Source organism: Python bivittatus, unplaced genomic scaffold, assembly GCF_059951505.1.
Source record: "Python bivittatus isolate LINGU-HERP-01145 unplaced genomic scaffold, Pbiv_v1 ctg000640_np1212, whole genome shotgun sequence".
Lineage (NCBI taxonomy): Eukaryota > Metazoa > Chordata > Lepidosauria > Squamata > Pythonidae > Python > Python bivittatus.
The window spans coordinates 1,266,731-1,288,783 of NW_028277090.1; the positions used below are offsets into that span (position 1 = coordinate 1,266,731).

Below are 22,053 nucleotides of genomic sequence, written 5' to 3' on the forward strand. Positions count from 1 at the left end.
AGGCAGGAGCAATCTGGATGGGATATATTTGGCAGCCTTGTGTGCTGATGGGAGGAGCAGATCAGGTGAACCTTCTCAGCTGTGACCTGCTGGCTGGAGGGTATGAAGCTGCTAGGTGGATGCCCTTGCAAGACCTTCAGGCTCATATTGAAATTGGTATGTTTTTGAGCAACCGTGCCTGGAGAAGAGGGTGTTCTTTATGTTGTTGTTCCAGGTTGTTCTTTCCCTGCATCCTTGAAGGAGCCCTTCTCCGGAATTCCATCTGCAGTATGGCATACAGGCTATGCTAGTTGCTCTCCAAAAGAAAAGGTGTTGACTTGCTTGTCCACAACATCACATCCTGTAGACAAGCTGGCTCCTCCTCCTGTTGTGTTATGAGCCTTGAGATAGGTGGAACCGCTCTGCTTCGGAGGGTATATCCTACATCCATCTTCCCCAGCTCAGCTGCTTCTTCTAAGGATTGGACCACGACTGTTATGTGCTGCAGTTCCCAACTAGCACAAGCAATTCTGACTGAGTATTCTGGAGATTGTAGTCCAATATATTTGCAGGAACCCAGGTTTAGGGAAATCTGAGATAGATAGTGGCTGAGAGTTGCTAAGGGGGCTTATTATAAATTTCCTCTCTTCCCAAACTTGCTAGTTGGTTGTAGTCAAGACCCTGCTGCCCATGTCTCAATTCAATTCTTTCTTCAAAATAATACCGGTGTGCTTTACAAGGTTTACATGAAAGTGTGTGTGAAAGGCTGCAAACATTTATATGGTGTTAAATAAATGCTATGAGGGGGATTGCTTGGGATTACTCTGAGTAGAAGAAGCTTTTGTAAACAGAAGGATCTTTTCTCTGTGGATATGTTTCCAGAAATGTCGTCACCTTTGGTCATAAGTCAGCTTTGCCTGATCTCATCTTGTAAGTTGGATGGGAAAATGGTGGCCCTGAGATACCACTTAACTTTCACTCCCATCATTGGTAACCGTTGCTATACTGGCTGGAGGTGCTGGGAGTCCAGTACTATCTCAAGGGGCACAGGTACCCCACCCTTGCTGAAAATAGTGATGATTGTGATGCCCCCGTCCTCCCTCGTGGGATCCTTTTTACTGTGTCCTCTGATGGCGGTCTCTCTTCTTCCTCTCTTTCAGCCACACCCACTCTTCTGGTTCTATGGCCACTGTGCGGGAATGGTCCTGCACCCGCTGTACTTTCCTGAACCCCGTGGGACAGCGCCAATGCTCCATCTGCGAGGCCCCCCGACAGAAGCCAGACCTCAATCACATCCTGCGCCTCAGTGTGGAGGAGCAGAAATGGGCCTGCGCCCGATGCACCTTCCGGAATTTTGTGGGCAAAGAGGCCTGTGAGGTGTGTGGCTTCACCCCTGAACCTGGGCCAGGAGGCTCCCCCTTGCCAATCCTCAATGGGGTCCTGCCAAAGCCTACTGTCTTGGTAGAACCCAAGGGGAGTTGCAAGGAGGAGATGCCCCAAATGGAGAGCCCTGGTGAGGATTCGGGGGGGAAGAGCCCTGAAGAGGCGGGGCTGGCGGACGGCTGGGCCTGCCAGCGCTGCACCCTCCACAACACCCCTGTCGCTAATTCCTGCTCGGCATGTGGGGGGCCCCGCAAGCTCTCCCTGCCCAAGATCCCTCCAGAGGCGCTGGTTGTCCCTGAAATCATCACTCCTGCTGGCTTTCAGATAGCTCCCACCACTGAGACCCCCGAGTGCCACCCAGTTGCCAGTCAAGGCACTGCTGTTGTAGAGGAAGAGAGCCAGAAGATGCCAGCCTTTAGCCTTTTCTCCCCTGGCCTCCAAAACAACCCCGTTCCCCGCAGTCGCCGAGAGGTGCCCCCCCAACTCCAGCCACCAGCACCTGAAGCTTCCCAACCTGCTTCTCCACCAACGCCCGTGCAGAAAGCCATTCGCTTCCAGGAAATGATGGCCACCAAGCGGCTGAGCGTGCTGGAGGAAGAGATGGAAGTGAGCTTGCCGCCCTGGCAGTGTAGCACCTGCTCCCTTCTCAACACCTCAGGGAGTGAAGCCTGTGAGGCGTGCAGCAGCCAGAAGGGCAGTGACACTATTGATTTAACCGGGGACTCTGTTCGTTTTACACCCTGTGGCCCCTCCAGCCCTGACTTCACCACTTGGTCCTGTTCCAAGTGCACGTTGAAGAACCCCACAGCTTCTCAGAAGTGTAAAGCCTGTGGCTCCTCCAAGTTGCATGGCTTCCAGGAACATGGCGTGCAGACTGACCTGGCTCCCAAGTGCCCCGAGTGTGGCTCAGACAAGGGCACGTGCATAGCTTGTGGCCCCAGAGCTCCCTCTGCCCGCAAAGTAGCTCGCCTTTTCCCCTTGCAGCCCCCTGTCACTCCAGAACGATCCAGCCAGTGGTCATGCCCTGCTTGCACACTCCTCAACGAGCTCAAGGCCAAGCATTGCCTCGCCTGCCACACTCCTCAAGTCTATGTGGCACAGCGCAAGGGTGCCAAGCCACTTCGGCGGCGTGAGAGCATGCATGTGGAAAAACGACGGCAGACGGACGAGGGGGAAGCCAAAGCCCTCTGGGAGAACATTGTCTCCTTCTGTCAAGAGGTGAGTTGACGTGGGTACCTCTTGTTTGTCAGCAATTGCACCTTGCGCATATAGGTATTGATCTCACACACACATCCCTGTCCTGACCCCAGTTCTCCAGACTTTCCAGCATAGAAGGGTCCCTTTCACAGGAAAAGTCAGGGACTGGACCTGTGGACCTTCAATATTTAGGACAGGTCTTTATCACTGAGCTGAGGTTGACCCAACTGGGTTGCTGTCTCAATCTCACCTGATCTGGATCACCAGCTTCTGCGTTTCCCATGATTGAATGTTATCAACAACAAGAGACATTGTCTGCATTTTTCCTACTTGCATGCTAAGAACTGGTTTCCTGATATGAAACCAATTCTTAGTATGCAGGTAGGAAAAACGCAAACAATGTCTCTTGTTGATAACATTCAATCATGGGAAATGCAGAGGCTGGTGATCCAGATCAGGTAAGATTGAGAGTGCGGCACCTGTTTGCACCCCTCGCAGAGTGAATGGGCTCATCGTGTAGGGACCTGTTCTGGGGGAGGGACTGAGGCTTGTGGGGAGAGGTTTAAGGGGCAAAATGGAACCCTAAGACATTTATGGTATATCCCCAGACCTCCTAAAACATAATATAGAAAAAAGATCTATTTTTTCTGGTTTTCAGGGTTTCTTGAGAAGCATAATTTGCCTTAAACCGTAGCCCCTTAGCCTCCCCCAACCGGAGAAAAGATCCCAAAATTTCATCCCCATTCACGTTGCTCACATCATAACATCACTGCCATCCTTCCTGCAGGGTACAAAAAAGTGTGAGAGCTAACGCCTGGCTGAAAAGGACTCCCACTTCTTTTGTTTCTGATGGACCCCAAGTTCCCGTTGATACACGTTTAACGTCTCTGTCCCCCTCCCTGCCAGACTTAGCTTTTCAGAGTTAGCTTGCCTGCAAGTCTGGCTGCCTTGGGAAAAGTCCGTTCCCAGACTTATTAATAACTAACCGTACAGAAGCTTTAATGATCAAGGGCTGTTTTATTTCTCCAGTTGCCTGTGGCAAATGAAGCCACATCAAGCAATGTCTCTGGAAAAAAATATTATCTGTCCAGCTTCAGAAGGAGCTCTGCTCAGGAAGAGCAGGTGGCTTTTGCATGGGGCGTTGTCCTTGCTAGCTGAACGACAGCGTTGGCATTTTTAAGTTGACTCTTTGGGTTCCCTGAAAGAAATGCAACCCCCCTGCCCTTTCCAGAAAGCGTTAGACAGCCTTTTCCTAGACATTTCATGGAGAGGGAAATGAAGATGTAGCAGGTGCCTTTCTATGGTGTTCACTTGCATGGCAGCCATATTTCCAAGTTAGAAGCCATCTAAGGCTGTTTAAACTCCAACCCCTGCTCATTGCAAGAAGCTTGCTTGCTTGCTTTATTTATATTTCAAATTTGGACACCACCCATATTGAAGCATGCCCAGCGGTGGCTGTCCAGCTGCTCTTTGCACACATCCAGCAGTGGGGACCTCCTTACCTCCCTTGGAAATGGGTTCTGCTGTTAAACTTCTGAGCATTCAACCAGTGTCCTGCACACTGGATGAGAGAGAACAGGTCTTGAGATTCTTCTGTGGGTCAACCTTTCAAGTATTTGAAAAATGCTATCATATGCCCCTCGATGATCTTTTCTCAAGGCTAAATGTACTCAAATTGCCTTAGGACTCTCCTCAGAAGATCTCATTTCCAGGCCCCTGATCATTGAAGGTGACTTTCTCTGCATCTCTTCCAGTTTGTCTGAATCTTTTGTAAGAGTTGCACCCAGAAATGGGGACAGAGCTATTATTATTCATTTAAAAGATTGCTCAATTTTAATTTAATTTAATTTAACCTAACAGCTTTAATTTAATTTACAGCATTTCCCATTAAAACAGCTCTCAGAGCAATTTACAATTAACATACAATTGGAGTTTAAAACAGTAGGTTAAAACAATAAATCAAAACATATATTAAAACATTTCATGCAAAAATGCAAAATAAAACAGTAAGATAAATATTAAAACAGTACCGAAAAGAAAAGGCAGCAGTTTAAAAAAAAATCATAGCAGCATTAACACATTTATTACAAGTCCTAGGAGAATAAGAAAGTCAATTGTCTTTCAGTAAAGCTCGCAGAATGGTATTCTAGAAAATCAGAACATTGATATAAAAGTGCAGTAAAATCTTGAGGAGATCAAAGCCCCTGCAAAAAATAATTGATGAAATTCCATGAAGACAGTTTACAGTATATGTCCCCCTCTCATCGTTATAGAAGATCTTTCACATAGTTGTGTATTATTTTCACCATGTTTGCAGGTGGGGGGAGGTTTGAGGCTGGAATGACTAGCTTGGCTAAGATCATACAGCCAAGATGTGAGATGGGCTTATCCTGGGGAGTAGAGTACATGTTGGGGTGGCCCAACTGTGTGTTTTGTTCTTGTTGGGGTGATGGTGATTGGGATATTGTTATTTTGTTTTATTGTTGTACACCGGACTCATATCTCTATGAGTTTGGCAATCATGTCTCCATCCCCAACTCCATCTCTTCACACTAAAGACTTCCCAGTTCATCATTCAGCATCTTAGCTAGCTCAGAATACCCCACCATTTTGGTGGCTGCAGGGTTAATAGATGTCCCACCAGTTTGCTGGGGGTGCATCTTCCCACGATCAAGCTTTGTTGCTGGGGTTCCAGAAGGACCTCCCTACGAAACACGTGTCTCTGCTGTAGTGTTATTTGCAGGACCACACACTAGAAAGTGGGGAGGGTTGTAAAAAACAAGTGGATGGGCCTTAAGACAAAATTAAATTTTGTTGGGGCCTCACATATGTCAGCCTGCAGCAGGGCTGCTCATATATGTAGAACTGAATCCCCATAAAGAATTGCCTTGACTTCTTAAACTTTGTACCTGCAGAACAAGGTCAACTTTGTGGATGACAGCTTTCCCCCTGGTCCCAAGTCAGTTGGCTTTCCTGAAGGAGACAGCGTCCAGCAGCGAGTGAAGCAGTGGCTGAGGCCTCACGAAATTAACTGCAACATCTTCAAAGACCGTTCGGTCAAGTGGTCAGTTTTCCGGACACCCCGACCCTCGGATATCCTGCAGGGGCTCCTGGGAAACTGCTGGTAAGAAACAAAGAGCAGATAGGTGCCTTTATTGATATTACTTCTGCCAAAATGCCACATTAGTGCCCACTACAAACCAAGTGGGGAGTGTGTTCTACATAACCCTTACTCCTGGAAACACAAAGATAAAAGACATGATAGTGGGTCTATCTGCAGCAGGTCAGCTGTTCGCAACATTGGCCAGGACATCCTTTAAAGCAAGGAGCAAGCGATATTTTGCCAGCCAATAAGCCACACATTTTTATTATAAATTCTTTGGAAGCCAAGGACTGCAAGGGGAAACCATGATGCAGTGATTGCTTTGAAGGACACCAGGCCTGTTTGTTTCTTTTGAACTAATAATGTGTTCATCCCATTGGAGACTTAAGATTCCTGCTTCTCTTAATTTCCCACCAGAAATAAGCAGGAAATTGTGCCATCTTATCCAGTGGCTGGGGCCCGAACTCAGTAGTATGTTCTTGGGGGCTTCAGGGGTTGTAAAAGGGCTAGCTAGCTGCACGTGAGCTATAGGTTGGTGGCCTTGCTTTGCCAGGACATTTGCCTCCTCTAGATAATTTTTGCAGGTGCCAGCCTTGCTCTTTCCCCAAGTGTTGGGAAAGGGTGAGGTCGCAGTGAGATGAGAATGTGTGTTGCATCAGGGAAGTGCGGTTGTGGCACATTCCTCTGTGAGATCGTCTTTCCCAAGCTTCCTGCTCTCTCACTTTTATCTCCACTTATTGGCTTCATTTTGCCCCTTATTTTTGGGTCTTGCGTAATTACATTTGTCTTGGTGAAGTCCAGTCTCCTTTGAGTCCAACTCAAGTGCTAGTGATCACATGGACAGATCTGTGTAATGTTCTTGGCAACACTTTGAAAGTAGATTTGCCCTTGCCTTCTTCCTGGATGTTTTATCAATTCCCACACTCCTGGTATTCCCTGGAGGGCTCCCATCCAATGGCTAACTGGTTCTGACCCTGCTATTTTTCAGTCCAGCCAAGGTTGGTCAGGTGCTGCCATCTATTGAAACAGCTCCCTTTTTTTAAACTTAGCTGACTATAGACAGAGGCTGCCCTCTCATGTCACTGTATGCCATTGTGAAGAATACATCAGGTTTCCCAGGGTGGACATTCTTTTTCACTGGACACTGCATTGAGACCTCTTAACGGTCTTCAGATGAATCACATGACCAGGACTCAGATAGAAGAGCTTCAAAAGAGGGGACTTATGCTTATGCATAAGATGGTGTTGAAGGTGGAGATAGCAGAGGTGAAGAGGGAGAGGTACAAAGGGCCTCCAAAGTGTGCCACTTTTCAGGGCAGCAGAGACCCAACATCACTGATTGGGTTGTTCCTTCTGAAATAAGGAAAGCTTAGGAAGAAGGAGTTGATTTTGTGCAAAAGGAACCATGAGCCAAACCATTGAAAACAAATTCCTAGGTGGAGCCATCTGTTTAGCGCACCCTGCTTCTTAATTTTCAGTATACATCCACCACACACATTCCCTAGAATTACTATTTTACTCTTGATTATGTTTGTGGACCTCTAATAAAATAAACAAAAGTGGATCTCCCAGGATTTGCTACCACATCCAAATAAATGAGAGGATTTCTATCAAGCAATCAAATGTCGAGGACTGGAGAGAGCCTTCTCCTTATGGATGTGCCTGCCAAGGGGCCATGCCTCCTCCCACTCCCTGTCCCTCATCCAAATCCTATGTGGATTCTAGGTTGTATTGTAAGATGCTGGTATTTGAGCCAGGTCTGGTGAACGGCACCATAAACAGAGTGTGTGCCTCAGAATCACACCCAGCAACATGCCATTGCTTATGCTTTGGGTCTTTTATTTAATGACCTATAGTAATATTTATATTCTGTAAGTAACCTTGGGAAACTGTTGAAAGGCAGGATATAAATCAAGCTAATATATAACAAAAGGTAAGCAACCTGATGTCCTTCAGATGTTTTGGGCTACCAATCCTCTTAGTCCCAACTAGTACCCTCTCTTTTAGGTTCCTGAGTGCTCTGGCAGTGTTGGCAGAGCGTCCTGAGTTGGTGGAAAGGGTCATGATCACACGGACCATGTGCCCAGAGGGGGCCTACCAGGTCCGGCTATGCAAAGATGGCACCTGGACCACTGTGCTAGTGGACGACATGCTGCCCTGTGATGAGTGTGGCTATCTCCTCTTCTCCCAGGTTGGTGCCATGATTTGGGGAAGGGGGCTGTATCAAGGTGACTCTGAGAGCTGAGAGATCTTCTGCTTGATGTTCTTGGAGAAAACCTCCTGAAAATTAGGAATAGCTGCCTTCTCCAGCTTGGTGCTCCCCAAATGCGTTGGAACTACCAGCATGGTTGAGTGGAATTTGAAGGACACCATGCTGCAGAAAGCTGGCTTAGACAGCCTGGGCAGAGGTCACTTTATGTTGAGGCTCTGCAGAAGACCAACAAACAGAATGTGGTTACAGGTACAGAATTATCTCTGGTCCTTATGTATATACCACAGTGAGTTTGAAGGAATGTGTGATACCTAATGAAATCTCAGAAGTCAAGGAAAGACGGAATGCAAACTTTAGGACTCGAGGAATGAGAAATCAGGTGCAGAAGTCTGTTGTCAGCTGTATTTCCAACTCCGTGTCTTGTGTTCATTTCCCAGGCCCAGAGGAAACAGCTATGGGTGGCTCTTATTGAGAAGGCCCTGGCCAAACTCCATGGTTCGTACTTTGCCCTCCAAGCGGGGCGTGCTATTGAAGGCCTGGCTACGCTCACCGGCGCTCCCTGCGAGAGCTTGATGCTGCAGGTCAGCTCCACTAACCCTCGTGAGGAGGCCATTGACACTGACCTCATCTGGGCCAAAATGCTGAGTTCTAAGGAGGCTGGGTAAGACGAGGCAGAAGGGAGGGCTTTCCTTCTAAGTTCTGAGAGATCATATTAGGAGGAGGCCAAGGGAGTCCAGCCCCTTTGCCAGCCCTCTTGCATTTGGATGCAATAGTTCATCACCAGGACCAGGGCGTGCAAAATGGGCTCTTCCCCTCGGGTGTTCCCTCGAAGGAAAAATGTATTTCCAGTCCACCCTCCTGTCATCATGACAATGATTCCCCACCACCACCACCAAATGACAGGTGGGGGTACACATCTCTGAGCTACCTGTGGCTAATCAGGGGGCATCTGGAAAAGAAGGAGAAAAAAGTTCTGTTGGAATTTGGGGACAAAATAGCAGCGCTAAGGGTGGGATTGGGGGAAATATAGCCTTCAGCTGCCTGCAGAGACAATGTATCCCTGTCTGCCCTGCCGTGCTGGAGTGCCAGGCTCAGTTTTCGAGATCTTTTCTAAACCAAAAGGTGCTGGGAGTGCTCAGGATTCATGGCAGGCTGTGTAGGCTGCCCAAGAAGAAAGCAAGCTAGGGAAACCTGCAGAAATTTCTGTGGCTTCCAGAATTCTTTCCAAGCCCTTAAACATGGTTCTACTTTAGGTCACATGACCAGGAAGTGAGACGGGCTGAGAATGGAGAAGTTAATGACATTCCAAGCCTATGCCCACTGTCCTAGGGATGGCTGGGGAAATTTGGGGGGGGGGTTCCCCCCTCTCTCTCCAGCCCCCAGCCAGATCTGGCCCAGTTTCAAACTCATCCTTCTTTTTGCTGGCTTTGGTCCCATCAAACTTTTATTCTTTTTGGAGAGTAATTGCATAGGTAGACAGATGGAGTCCTGACCCCCTTTACATAATTTGTTTCCAACATTCTGTTGGGTTGGAAAGAATGAAAAAGAAGGTAGTTGTCCCTGGTTCTTCTGATGTTTGCTAGTGTGGGTGTCTAAGATATGGACTATTAAATCTGTATTTGGGTCAGTCTAAGTGACTTGTAATGCTGTAGTAGAACATGGGAGTTCCGTGGCCATTATGTGAGGTATCATGTGTCAAGTTTTAGCTGATGCTGTCACCACGTTAACAAGCATGAACTCCTCCTGATCTCTGTCTCTGAAAAGCTTCTTTTCCTGATATCTGCACATCCTGTGTTGTTCAGGGCTTAGGAGTTAAGCAGGCTAATGTTCTGGTAAGCTAGCAACCATAAAAGCTTGAAGCTTCTGGAAAGAGACCCTCCGTTATTCCATTCCGTAGCACAAAAATAGATATACTGTTTTAGCCTGGCTTGAATTTCTGTGCTTCGGTTCTGATTCAGGCGTCCCTTGCAAGAACAGCCAGGGTTCTTGCTACAGCCCTGCAGTCCTAGAGAGCAAACTCTTGCTGTTGATGTCTTTGTTGACTTATGCACAAGTTCTCTTGGTGCACAAAGGGTGCTTCTTGCTTTTGCTCTGGAGGTTGAGAGAGGCCGAGCAACTTTTGAAAAGGCGGGGAAGAACCCGAAGGAAGGCTGGGATGGGATGATTTGCTCAGTGGGGTTTTGGAGACAGTGGATGTGAGGAATGGAGTAACTTAATGGGGTCCTCTTCCTTTTTTCTCCCTTCCATGGAGAGCTTGAATGGCAGAGACCAATAATGCCCTCCATGGGCTGTTAATCCAAGGAGCTCCTGTTAAAACTTGAGTGCTCAATTATGACAGGGCCAAGGGCTACATTTGGTATTTGAGTGGCATGCTAGAGCTGCCCCCCCACCCCCAAAAGTGGAGGATGGGAATCAGGATTTCATTTATGTTTAAACAGTTAAGTATTTATGACTACTTTTGAGCCGAGTATTAAACCTAGCCACCCAGTTTGAGCCACTGGACTCATTCAATGAAAAGTGACTGACACAGATTCATACTAGACAAAGGAACTTTTTTGCTCTTTTATTCACAAAGAGGGTTTTTTTTTCCTCCCACAGAAAAAGAGATTGTTCAGGAATAGCATCCCTACCCCAGTTTGAAGCGGGGCAGTCCACCATAGGATTTTACCAACTCCTTTTGCCACATGTGGGTTAGTCCTAAGAAGCAATCACAATATTTGTTGTGTAACTTTCAGGGGTCAGGGAAGCAGGACATGTCTTCATGATCCTGGTCAGCTTTTTTCTTCTTTCTTGTAAACCATGATGAAATTTAAAAAGTAATATATTTCTGGAAAATGTAGATTAATACTTAACTTTCAAATAAGACTAGCAGCTCTCCAAACCCTTCCCCATTAGTTGATTGCACAGAAAGTCAACCAGTCTTGGCAACTTCCAGGTGGGTTGGCTTCAACTCCCAGAATTCTTATCAACGGCCAAGATGGCTGTGGAATTGTGGGATTTGAAGTCCACACCCCAGGAAATTGCCACGGTTGGGAAACATTGGCCTAGATCTTGGTCCTTTCTCTTTCTTCTCTCATGCTGTCCCCATGTTTTATTCCCATTCTGTCGTTCTTCAGTTTTCTCATGGGAGCATCGTGCGGAGGAGGCAACATGAAGGTGGATGATGCAGCCTATGAAAGTATGGGTCTTCGCCCACGGCATGCGTACTCTGTGTTGGATGTGCGGGATGTGCAGGGATGCAGGTAAAAAGGGTCGTGCTGACGATTGTGGCCCCTTTGCTCATGGACAGACTCTTGTTTTAAAATTAGGGATGTATAGATTGAAGCATGTTAAATTTGAAGCGTCCCACCAGCTGTGAAATAATCCGTTTTGAGTGCAAAATGGGCTGGATTGAGCATTTCGGTTTTCTATTTCAGATAGAGCGTGTTGCATTCAAGATGGCTGTTTCCAGTGCAGAGCCCATGTCACATGCAAAGAAGGGCATTCTAATTGGAGATGGTTCAATTCAAAATATTTGGCAGACCTCTGTTTAAAATAGGGGTGGGCATCCTTTTGAGTCTGGCCTTAACCTATGGGGCTACAGGAACAGGGAGACATAGTTTCTCACATGGGATTAGAAGGTTTGGTTGCTGGATTTTGTTGCTTCTTCGGCTATGTGAAGCTTTTGAGCGTTTTCAGCCTCAGAACTGGTAGGAAACAACCTAGCCCATTTTTACCAACCGTGGTCAGAAATTGGCTGAGAAGTTGCCAAAAATGACCTGTAGCTGGATGGGTCCTATGGACCACAAGTTGCCCCTCTTGATTCTAAAATGTTGAATTACTGTGTTCGAATTTAAACCTGAGCCATGGTTTATTGAACAAGCTGTAATTGCTTGCTGAATAACTTTTAATTCAGCTAAGCGGATATTAGCTTAGCCTTATGTGTAAATCCAAACATGGGTTGTTCAAAATAACCATCTAGATTGAGAAAGAATTCATCATTGGGAACCATCTAAAATAAAGAAACAAGTTCCTTTGATTCGGGAATATGGCTTTGAGCCATCTGCAAATATGCTCAAACCACCAGATAAACCAATTGAAACCAATGCAATGATGTAACATTTCTTAAATCAGGTTGGAGCCCTGTTTTTTGTTTTAATTACATTCTTGCTGGCTTTTAGCAGTATAAGCTGTAAACCTATACACACCACTGTTTCTCAACCTTGGCCACTTGAAGACGTGTGGACTTCAACTCCCAGAATTCCCCAGCCAGCCTGGGGGAATTCTGGGAGTTGAAGTCCACACGTCTTCAAGTGGCCAAGGTTGAGAAACACTGCTATACACACTTCCCAATTTAAGCACAGCAGGACTTACTTCTCAGTAAACATGCCCAGTATCAAATTCATCGGATCCTACAGCAGCAGAGGAAATGCTCATTCATCAAATCCTTTGTAAACTCTTTAATCTTTTGTGGAAGGCAGAGCGGTGCCAGTCTTTGCAACTTGGTGAAGAGCTTATGCCTCGCTTTTAGCTCAGGCCCAAACCCATCTTCCTCTTTTTTTCAAAACACTTTCAGACTGCTGCGACTTCGTAATCCCTGGGGCCGCTTCTCTTGGAATGGCAGCTGGTCGGATGAATGGTCCCACTGGCCGCCCCATTTGCGTCACGAGCTGATGCCCCACGGGAGCAGCGAGGGGGTCTTCTGGATGGAGTATAATGACTTCATCAGGTATTTCCAAATGAAGCTGGCTGTGCTCTTGAGTTCCTTGGAGGTTTGGATTTTCAGGCTGTGGGTCTCAAATAAGATCAAAAGGTACAGCTGCCTCCTGAGTCTGCTGCAGCCACTCTGCAGCCTATGAAGGTTATACTTTCTCATTCAATGCCCATTTTAATATTTACTGAACCCAAGGCTGTCATTCTAAAGTTTTTTTTTCTTTTATTGACATGATTTGGGGATGTTAAAGATATATCTTTAAGAAGACCACAATATGTTACAAGGTTGGTTAGATTAAACCACTAATCTTCATAGGTGCTAAAAGGTCATGTTAGAGAGATGATCTCCAGGTGCTTCCATTGCTTTTAGATGAAATAATAGTGGTAAAAATAGCCATGCTTTGTCCTTCTGAGCTCCTGATCAACTCACTGGCTAGTTTAAAGTTATTTCTAATTCTTTGGAATCAGAAATAACAAGGAAAGGAAAGAGGAAAGGAAAGGAAAGGAAAGGAAAGGAAAGTTATGGTGCTGTGGTTGAAAGAGTTGGTGCTAGCACCTTCTGTATAGGAAATAGTCTGAATTACTGCCTTATGGGACTGAGTTTGTTGATGAGAGCTGCTTTGGCAACTAATGCAGAGGGGGTAACCTTTTGATACCAGTGGGCTATAGTGAACCTTTCTTGAAGGCCAAAGGCTACAGGGTAGAGCATGCAGAACTATGGCAGGAATCAGGTTTTGCCCCTAAGTGTTTATAGGAAGATATAAAAGAATTCCTTGGTTTTTTAAAAAAGAGAGATTGAGTCTTTTGCAGGACATAAATTGCAGTTTGTGGATGGTTCCTGACACAATGTTTTCAACCATTATGCTTTGAGTGGGCTCTGGTGGAGAGCAGCAAAGAGAGAGAGAGAGGGAGAGACTTGGCAACCACATGTGACTCTGACTGTCCATTCCCTGGGCTAAGAGATGTTGGTTTCTCTTGCTAGGTATTTTGATTCCGTGGACATCTGCAAGCTTCATTCAGACTGGCACGAAGTGCGTGTGCAGGCTGTTTTTCCCAACAAGGCCAATGGGCCCATAACAGTCACATCACTGACGGTGCTGGAGCGAGCGACTTTGGAGTTTGCCCTTTTCCAGGAAGGCAGCAGGTGAGGCTGCAGATCAAGCCAGTTGGGTGAACAATCAAGGCTCTAGCCCATCCAGCTGATTAAACTGCACTTCCTGTTGGTTTCACAGTCAGCCGTGGTGGTTTATAGATCCTAGTTTTGGCTTGTTTCACCCCAGGAGGAGGCAGCCTACCTTGGTCATCCTCCATGGAGCAGGGCTTCTGCTCTTCACCCCATTACCCTAAACCCAGTTCTCTGTACTCCAGCTTGCTCTACTGTGATTAGGAGTAGAATCTAGGATAGATCTATAGAAATGGTGGTGTGAGGGTATCATAGAAAGCTGGCTTGATCTCACTTTTAGCCTATCAAAGAGGATGTCTTCTCAAATTAGTGACCTTGAGATCTATTGGACTGCAATTTCCACAAAGCCCCAGCCAGCATGGAAGTGTGGGAACTGCAGTCTAGCACATTCAGAGAACACCAATTTGGGGAAGGGTGGTCTATGGTATCAATCTTCTTTGCCTAGCGAATTCCAGTTTCTCTTGTCCTACTCCACCCTAATCGTGTAGATCACCATTGCAGGTGAATTTGATTTGGATTCTACTTCATAAACACGTAGAAAGCTGCCTTGAACCCAAGGTCAAGTATACAGTCCATCACACCTCATATGGTCAGCTCTGACCAGCAGCATCTGTCCAGGGTTTCAGGCTGGGTGGTTCCCAGTTCTACCTGCAGGATCCTCTAGATGCAAAAGAAGTGCCATGCCGCTGAGCTGCACCCCTTCCCTCTTGTCCTTTGTCAGACGCTCAGACACAGTGGACAGCCACCTCCTTGACCTTTGCATCATGGTGTTCCGGGCCACCTTCATCAATGGCAGCAAACTAAGCCTGGGACGCCTGATGGCCCACAGCAGGCGAGCAGTCAAGAAGTTTGTCAACTGTGACATCATGCTGGAGCCGGGCGAGTACGCTGTGGTGTGCTGTGCCTTCAACCACTGGACTACCCCGGTGCCGGGCACCTCAGGCCCAGGTGACAGCAGTGGGTTGCTTGCTTGTAGGGTAGGACTGAAAGGGAGTAGAAAGATGCCAGAGCTTGAAGGAAAGGCCCTCTTCCATCTTTTCAAGGACTCTCTGTCCAGACGTCAGTGTGAAGTGTCGGTTGTTGAAAAGCAACTGGGGAGTCCAAAGTTCAGTTATTCAGTCAGCCACAGACACTCATGGGAGTCACCTGTCATTGAGATTTTCTCTGTGGGGCTCATCATTGGAGTAGGAAGCCTTTTGCACCTGGAGGCAAAGCAGGACAGAAATCTGACAAATCTGTGTTAATTATTTCCTTACATCTTTAATTCTCCCTTGACATTTACTCTCTTTGGTGAAAAGGAATTTCCACCAAATAGTCAATTAAATGATTCAGTGGTTTACATTTTCCTGAAAAACCTGAGGTTCCTGGTTGCTGAGGAGAGTGCTTGATTCTTTACTTCAGACAGGGAGGGTCTTTGGATCCTACTCCCCTCCATGCATGTCTGGCTCTCAGTAGACCAGTGTTTCTCAACCTTGGCAACTCTAAGATATGTGGACTTCAACTCCCAGAATTCCCCAGCCATCCATGCTGGCTGGGGAATTCTGGCAGCTGAAGTCCACACCTCTTAATGTTGCCAAGGTTGAGAAATACTGCAGTAGAGTGGAGGTCTTACCCTGGAGAAAGAGTCAGCTCTTGTTCTTAAACTAGCTGCAGGGACACCATTCAAGGAGTATCAGATGGCAGCAGGGTGTAAAGCTTGTCGGGGGACGGTTTCCTATGCAATCCATTGCTGCAGTTGAATCCAGCCTTACTTCTCTATCTTTCCACGTCTCTCAGGATCCAGCCCTACTTCTGGCAGTGAATGCCCAGCCACTGAGGTCTCCAGCTACATCTTGGCAATCTACAGTTCCCGGCTCGTGATGGTAGAACAGATTGAGGCCCAATCGACTACATTGGCCGATGCCATCATTCTCCTCACGGAGAACAAGGGCGAGCGGCATGAGGTAGGTGTTGGTGGCCGTTCTATTGAAAAGATCAGAGTTGACATCTGGATTTTGGTTTGGCAGTTCTTGTTAATGTCATTAAAAAAAAAAAAATTAGGAGGAAGGAGATAAAAATGGTTCTCAATTCTCTGAGTTTCTGATCATTGAATTCCCTGCTGACCGATCCACCCATTAGTGCAACGAGTGAACCTTGTCCCTACATATATCAGTCTGTTGATATATGACCCATTCAGAGAAACAGGCTGATGACTTTTCTTCCTGGAACAGGGGCGTGAAGGGATGACCTGTTACTACCTGACGCACGGCTGGGCCGGTCTCATTGTTGTGGTGGAGAATCGGCACCCCAAGTCCTATCTCCACGTCCAGTGTGACTGCACAGATAGTTTCAATGTTGTGTCAACCCGGGGCAGCTTGAAAACGCAGGACAGTGTGCCACCATTGCACAGGTGAGAGCCTTGAAATGCAAAATAGTGGTGCAAGGAGATGGCTGGTTGGATGTGCAATCGAATGCTGAAGCAGTGGAACGAAGCAGAACCAAGATCCCTGGTCAGCCTTTTACTTTTTTTTCCTGTGTATGTGTGTGTGCCCTCAAGTCAGTACTGACTCCTGGCAACTGCCTAGACTAGTCCCTGCAATTTTCTTGGCAAGGCTTTTCAGATGTGACTTGCCATTGCCTGCCTCCTAGGGCTGAGAGGGAGTGACCATCGCAAGGTCACCCGGCTGGCTTCATGCCTAAAGCAGGTCTAGAACTCATTGTTTCCTGGTTTCTAGCCTGATGCCTTAACCACGACACCAAACTGGCTACTGAAACTGCCCTATTGGCAAGTCCTAATGTCCCATAATAAGACAGTGGAGGAGAAAGGCAGGGCCTGCCCAATAAACAGCAGAGCAGATGCTTAGCTTCACAAGTGTTTGATCCTGGTTTTCTGGGCACCTGCTATTTACTGCCAGAAATATTGTGTTCGTGTCTCCTAGTAGAAACTAAACCTATACAGAACCACTGAAAAACTTGCCTGCCCAACTGATCCTCCGGCTACAAGAGAACATATATTACATCTGCTCTGTTGACATTTGGGAAACAATTATGTTTTCATCCAAAGATTCAGTATGTCTGATGGGACAAGGGGAAATTGGTTAGCATCCTGCTTCCTTCTCCTTCCACAACTCCTGACCCTTAAATTAGGTGATCAGAAGCATCTTGTACACAATGTTCTTTAAAGATTATTTGGAAATTAAGTTTGGCCAAGGATAAATTTGGTTGTCAAACCTTAATTTTCATCCAGTCCATACTGAGACGTATATTTTGTCACATCGATCTTTAGGCATTAAAATCATCAAACAGACCACAAAAATCACCTAATCCAGCCCATTTTAAATTTGAAGCCTTTGAAAAATATGATGCATGATTGAGGAGGCTATGTGTTAACCAGGGGACTAGTTGCCCAACCAAAAACCAGGTTCCTGAATGGTCAGAATGCTTTTCAGGAATAGGGCAATAATATAAATGTGATTAAAATATTCCAAGATCATCAGATCTATTTAGACTGATATGAAGTTCACTTACTTCCTTAAGCTGTTTCTCTTACTCTTTTTAAATGTTGCTCTATGAAAATGAAATTCTCAACCAGCTTCTTGGTGAACTTGCCACTGAGCTACAGTATATCTTTATTTGAATTGTAAAGATTTTTTTTTTAAATAACTGCATTTAATGCAGGGTAAAGGGGTAAAAAGAAATGTCATAAGATTTGGTGAACTCAGATGAAAAGAAAGAATACCTTGATGGGTTGTGGCTTGTTTGTTTTGCCTTCAAATCAGTGTTGGTTCTTAACAACTGCCTGGACAAGTCCTTGCATTTTTCTTGGCAAGATTTTGGAAGTGGTCGGCCCTTGCCTCCTCCTTCCTAGGGCTGAGAGTGACTGCCCAAGGTCCCAGCTGGCTTTGTGCCTAAGGCGGGACTAAATCAGGGTCCCTGGTTTTTAGCCTGATGCCTTAACCACTACACCAAACTGGCTGTCTTTTGTGGTTTACAGGGAGCTTAATCCCTATAAATGCCAAAAATCTCATCTGGGATTTTAGACGAGAACACCACTCTTTTGCACTGTTTGGCGATCCCGCAAGATATTGGCTGAAGCTTTTTTGCAAGCAGTTTAGTGACTTCAGGGGCTGGATTACTAACTTCTTCTGCAGACTCAAGAAACTCTCTCTCTCCTCCCTCTCCCATTCCCCCCTCCCCTTTTGCTCTCCTCCTTCAGGCAGGTCCTGGTGATTTTGTCCCAGCTGGAAGGCAATGCCGGCTTCTCCATCACCCACCGCCTGGCCCACCGCAAAGCCACTCAGGCGTTCCTGAATGACTGGATGTCAACGAAGGGGACGCACAACCCCCTGCTCACCCCCGAGGTGGCAGGACTTCACGGGCCCCGGCCACTATGACAAATGGCCCCACCCATCCCACCCCTCTTCTTCTGCTTTTGCCTTTTTTCTGATCCCGCCTGTCTCGTGCATTGCCCCAGCCGTCTGTACAGAGCCCATCAGAATTAAGGAGGACCGACGAACTGGGGGTTTCAACTAAGCACCTCTCCTCCTGTTCCCTGGGGTTAGGCCGGGAGCTGCTCAGGTCCCCCCCCCTCTTGAAAGTCCATCTCCCCTTTCCCCCTTCCCCACAGATGATGCACTTTATCCAAACCTGCTGTCAGGATAGGAGAGCAAGGAAATTCTAGAGCCTGGGGAAGGATGCACTCCCAGGTTCTGGCATATTAATGGCCTGAGTGCTGCCAGCTGCTTGGCCCAGGGACATGGCCCTTCCCACAGCCACCCAAAATCCTACGGCTGCAACAATATACCTCTGGCAAATGTGTCTGTCTGTGTGTCTGCCTTCCCTCCTGGTGAATAGTCTCAGCAGCTGCTGCAGCGGGTTGAGGATACAGGAGCTAGATAGGATCCCCTGCTCCGCTGATGGTGAAGGACTGGGTTGCCAAATGGATTTCGTCTCCCTCCTAGCACTGGTTGTCTAGGCACTGAAGGTTCACAGGAGGATGGGGTATGTAAATCCATCTGGGTAGAACCAGCGTGCAGTTGGTTGGTCGCCTAGGGTGAGCAGCGTTTCACGCTAGCCAAGTAGCAGGCTGCCCACGATGAACCAGCTCTCTCCCAATGCAACAGGTGGAAGCAGCAGTTTTTTGGGGGCAGGGAGGGAAGGCCGTGTGGGCCAGTGGTGCATTATTTCTTCAGCCTTTTCCTGGAGGGACTTGCTGCTTCCACCAAATGGAGCCGAGCTGAAGAGGCCGAGCTGGTGGTCTTTGCTTCAGTTCTTGCCCCTGGTCCCCTCAGCGGGACCCCCACCCCCACCCTGGGGTGGAGGAAGAACAGAGGCACACGCAGCCATTTGGGTGGCTGGCCAGCTAACGCTTTATCCACCTGGGAAGAGCAGAAGCTTTTAATTTGTCCTTGTGTCCTTGTGTCCTTGTCAACCCCTTTAGAGGGGTTGAGCCTGTGTGTGTTTGCTGGGGACAGACAGCTGGGGCTGTAACGAAGGAAACGAGCACATGGCACCTCAGCCCTTAGGAAGGGCTGAGAAAGCCATTTCCCCTTGCAAGCCCTCTAGCTGCCTGTTAAGGGGGGGAGCCCTCCCAGTTTCTGTTTCTGGCCCCTCCCCCCCCACCCCAAGAAAGAATAGCCAGAAATCAGCAGTGGAAGGAGAGGAGAACAAGTGAGTGACTGACTTTCCCTCTGTGCCTTCCGTGCTCCCAGGCTTAGCTCTAACTGGGAAGGGACAGGCGAGCCTGCCTGAAAACGTCGAGTGAATTTAGCACTTTTACTTTCCGCCATTCGTCTTTGCAGTTGGATGCTCGGCCTCCCGCAGAGGCCTTAAGAAGCCACGTGGAGAGATTCTTCCATCCTCCCCCCATGACGCCCAGCTGAACCCTGCAAGGGAGAGACTGGGCTTCAAACGGATCTGCCAGAATGTCGGGAGGTATCCAGGAGGTGGCTGAGCATCATCAAGATCTGTGGAGTTCAGACTCGGGAACAGGGTATCCAGGACAGGGTTTCTAGTCCACGTGATGGGTTCAAACCCAGGGAAGCAGGGATAGCGTCTTCCTGCCAGCGCTCTTGATCTTGAGAGAGAGGATCGGAGGAAGTGTATACTCAAAAATTTTGGGGACTCAGCAGTAGCAGATGAGTCTTTCTGTTGTCCTAAAAAGGCCTAAGGAGCCTGGAATTTATGGTCCCCTGTCTAGCTCACTGACTTTTCTTCCCCCTCTGGCCTCTGCCATTTTTTTCTGCCCCTATGCTGATGAAGGCATCTAGAGGAGGGTTTATCTCAGATCTGCTGCAGACAGGAGATAAGCCCCTTTCCTCTCCCCAGCCTCTGTCTAGGCAGAAGATGCCAGAGGGTAGCAAGGGTGGGGCTGGGAGAAGGGGAGGAGTTGTGCCCTGCCATAATCTGGCCAGTTGGCATGTAAAATGACCAAAGGGAAATGAAATTGTCAACATTTGGCCATAGTTGCAGTGGCTGAATCTTCTCTGGAGTCTTTGTCTACCACATGGTGGAGCAACAACACAACAGTCATTGCCAGCCCTGACTATTGGAATCTCCTGCAGAGGAAACACCAGACCAAGCAACCTTTACCTTTGTGGGCTGGTCACAAATGGGACAGAGCCATAGAGAGAGCATTAACTAGTGCCAGTCAGATAAGGAAGAAACGGGTGAGAGTATCTAGGTATCCCTAAGAAGGTGCTGTGCCTGCTCCTCTCTAGAAGTAGCAGCTGTAAATTTGGAACTGGATAGGTTCTCCTACATCATTAAATTTTGTTCTTTGGTGTTGAGTTGATAGATCCCAGTCAATCAGGGAATCCTGTATTCTGTAGAATAAAAGGGATTCTCTGGTCCTCCCCTAAAGCAAGGTATAAATTGATGGAGTGAGCAAATTTTGGCCACACAGATGACAAAGAAAAGGAAGACCTGCCAGTGCAAAGTGGCAGCTCTGTGCCCAGAAAGGTCAACATTTCATGCGTGCTACCTTGTTCTCGCAGTGGCTTTGGGAAAATCTAGTTGAATGGCCTTTGGTGGCAGGCGAACGCTGGCTGTGGAGATGCATTGGGAAAGGATGAAGTGGGCTGATGTTATGAATACCCTTTCTAGGAAATCTGACCAATTGGTTTTGCTCACCTGACTGTCCAAAGGGTCACCGTCAACCTGATCCTTCCGATTTTGACATTCCTTTGGACATTGACAAAGAGAGTTGGTTGAACTGAAGCTTCTAGGCTGCAGGAATGACTTGACCTGGGATTAATACTCTTCTCTCTCCATGGAGAGCTAAACGCAGCCTCCATGTGTTTTAATAGCCATTTTTCCCAGAGAACTTTGAGCGAGGTGGGTGGTAGGAATGTTTAACCATTTCCAATATACATACACACCTTTGCCAAACTTAACATTTCCCAGATTTTTAGGGGGAAGTTACAACAATTAATGCTGGTGTAAAACCAGATTGGTTTGTTGATATGCCATAACTCGAAGGAAGAGGAGGGCTTTGACGTGCAAGAAATATCAGCACAGCATGGAAACCTCCAGGAGGACAGGGTATGGCTGAACTGAGGGCTAATATGGCATTGCCTGGACTTGGGGAATGAAGCAGCAGTGCCAATCTCTTATCATCTTCCTACCTATAACATTTATTCTCCACCCATTCAGGTAGCAACGGAAAGGAAGTTAATTTCCTCTCCCTGTTTGTTTCTTCCACTCTTTTGCCCTTTTTGTGTTGGCTCTGAGTCAACTTCCACCTTGCCTGCCTCCGTTATCCCAGGCCACAGAACGGCCAAACGTCTTTCTTTCTTCCTCAGTCTTTGCTTTGATTCTGTCCAAAAATTATGTCTGCCATTTTTTCCTATTTGAATCTTTTTGGGTGTGTCTTTTTGTTCACTCTCACTGAGCTGTGAATAATTTTTAATCATGTAAATATTGTCTGCCTCTTAAGAAAACATAGGATATTTTATCAATTGTAAATCAAATCTGTAATCAGTCCCTGTATAATATGAATTATCCCATGAGTGGTTTTCAAGCTCAGGTTCCAAAGGACCAAATAATAATTAAAAAGTTGGTTTTTTAATTGTTTGCCTTGCTTGACACATTATTGGGGTATGCAGATGCTGAAAGAGTGAAATTGGTGTGTGTACATAATGTTTCTCCACTGTGGTGTTTGGTAGATGTGTTAATTACAACTTCCATCACCTTTAACCAGCACAGCCAAGAATGTTTAGATTGACACATTTGGAAGGCTACAGAGTTGGATTTGCTCAGTATGCTAAACTTGGCTAAAACATAGTTGGGTAGTTTGTGGTTAAGCATATTTAAGAGCTCAGCCAG

General features: G+C 47.0%; 1 protein-coding gene across 3 annotated transcripts in view; it reads left to right on the forward strand.

The window, feature by feature from the left end:
• Positions 1 to 21,802, forward strand: part of CAPN15 (calpain 15) — an 81,109-nt gene extending 59,307 nt beyond the window's left edge. Inside the window, exons 3-13 of one of the 3 annotated variants that reach the window (XM_088151008.1) lie at positions 1,140 to 2,580; positions 5,475 to 5,683; positions 7,670 to 7,853; positions 8,312 to 8,535; positions 10,991 to 11,116; positions 12,430 to 12,582; positions 13,549 to 13,710; positions 14,471 to 14,697; positions 15,526 to 15,692; positions 15,960 to 16,138; positions 17,949 to 18,091. In XM_088151008.1, coding sequence (XP_088007134.1) covers positions 1,140 to 2,580; positions 5,475 to 5,683; positions 7,670 to 7,853; positions 8,312 to 8,535; positions 10,991 to 11,116; positions 12,430 to 12,582; positions 13,549 to 13,710; positions 14,471 to 14,697; positions 15,526 to 15,692; positions 15,960 to 16,138; positions 17,949 to 17,958 — 3,082 coding nt within the window. In that variant the 3' untranslated portion in view covers positions 17,959 to 18,091. Of the gene's footprint in view, positions 1 to 1,139; positions 2,581 to 5,474; positions 5,684 to 7,669; positions 7,854 to 8,311; positions 8,536 to 10,990; positions 11,117 to 12,429; positions 12,583 to 13,548; positions 13,711 to 14,470; positions 14,698 to 15,525; positions 15,693 to 15,959; positions 16,139 to 17,944 lie in introns of all 3 variants that reach the window. The other 2 variants (XM_088151006.1, XM_088151007.1) reach the window with 2 other exon arrangements.
• Positions 21,803 to 22,053: the final 251 nt, after the last annotated feature.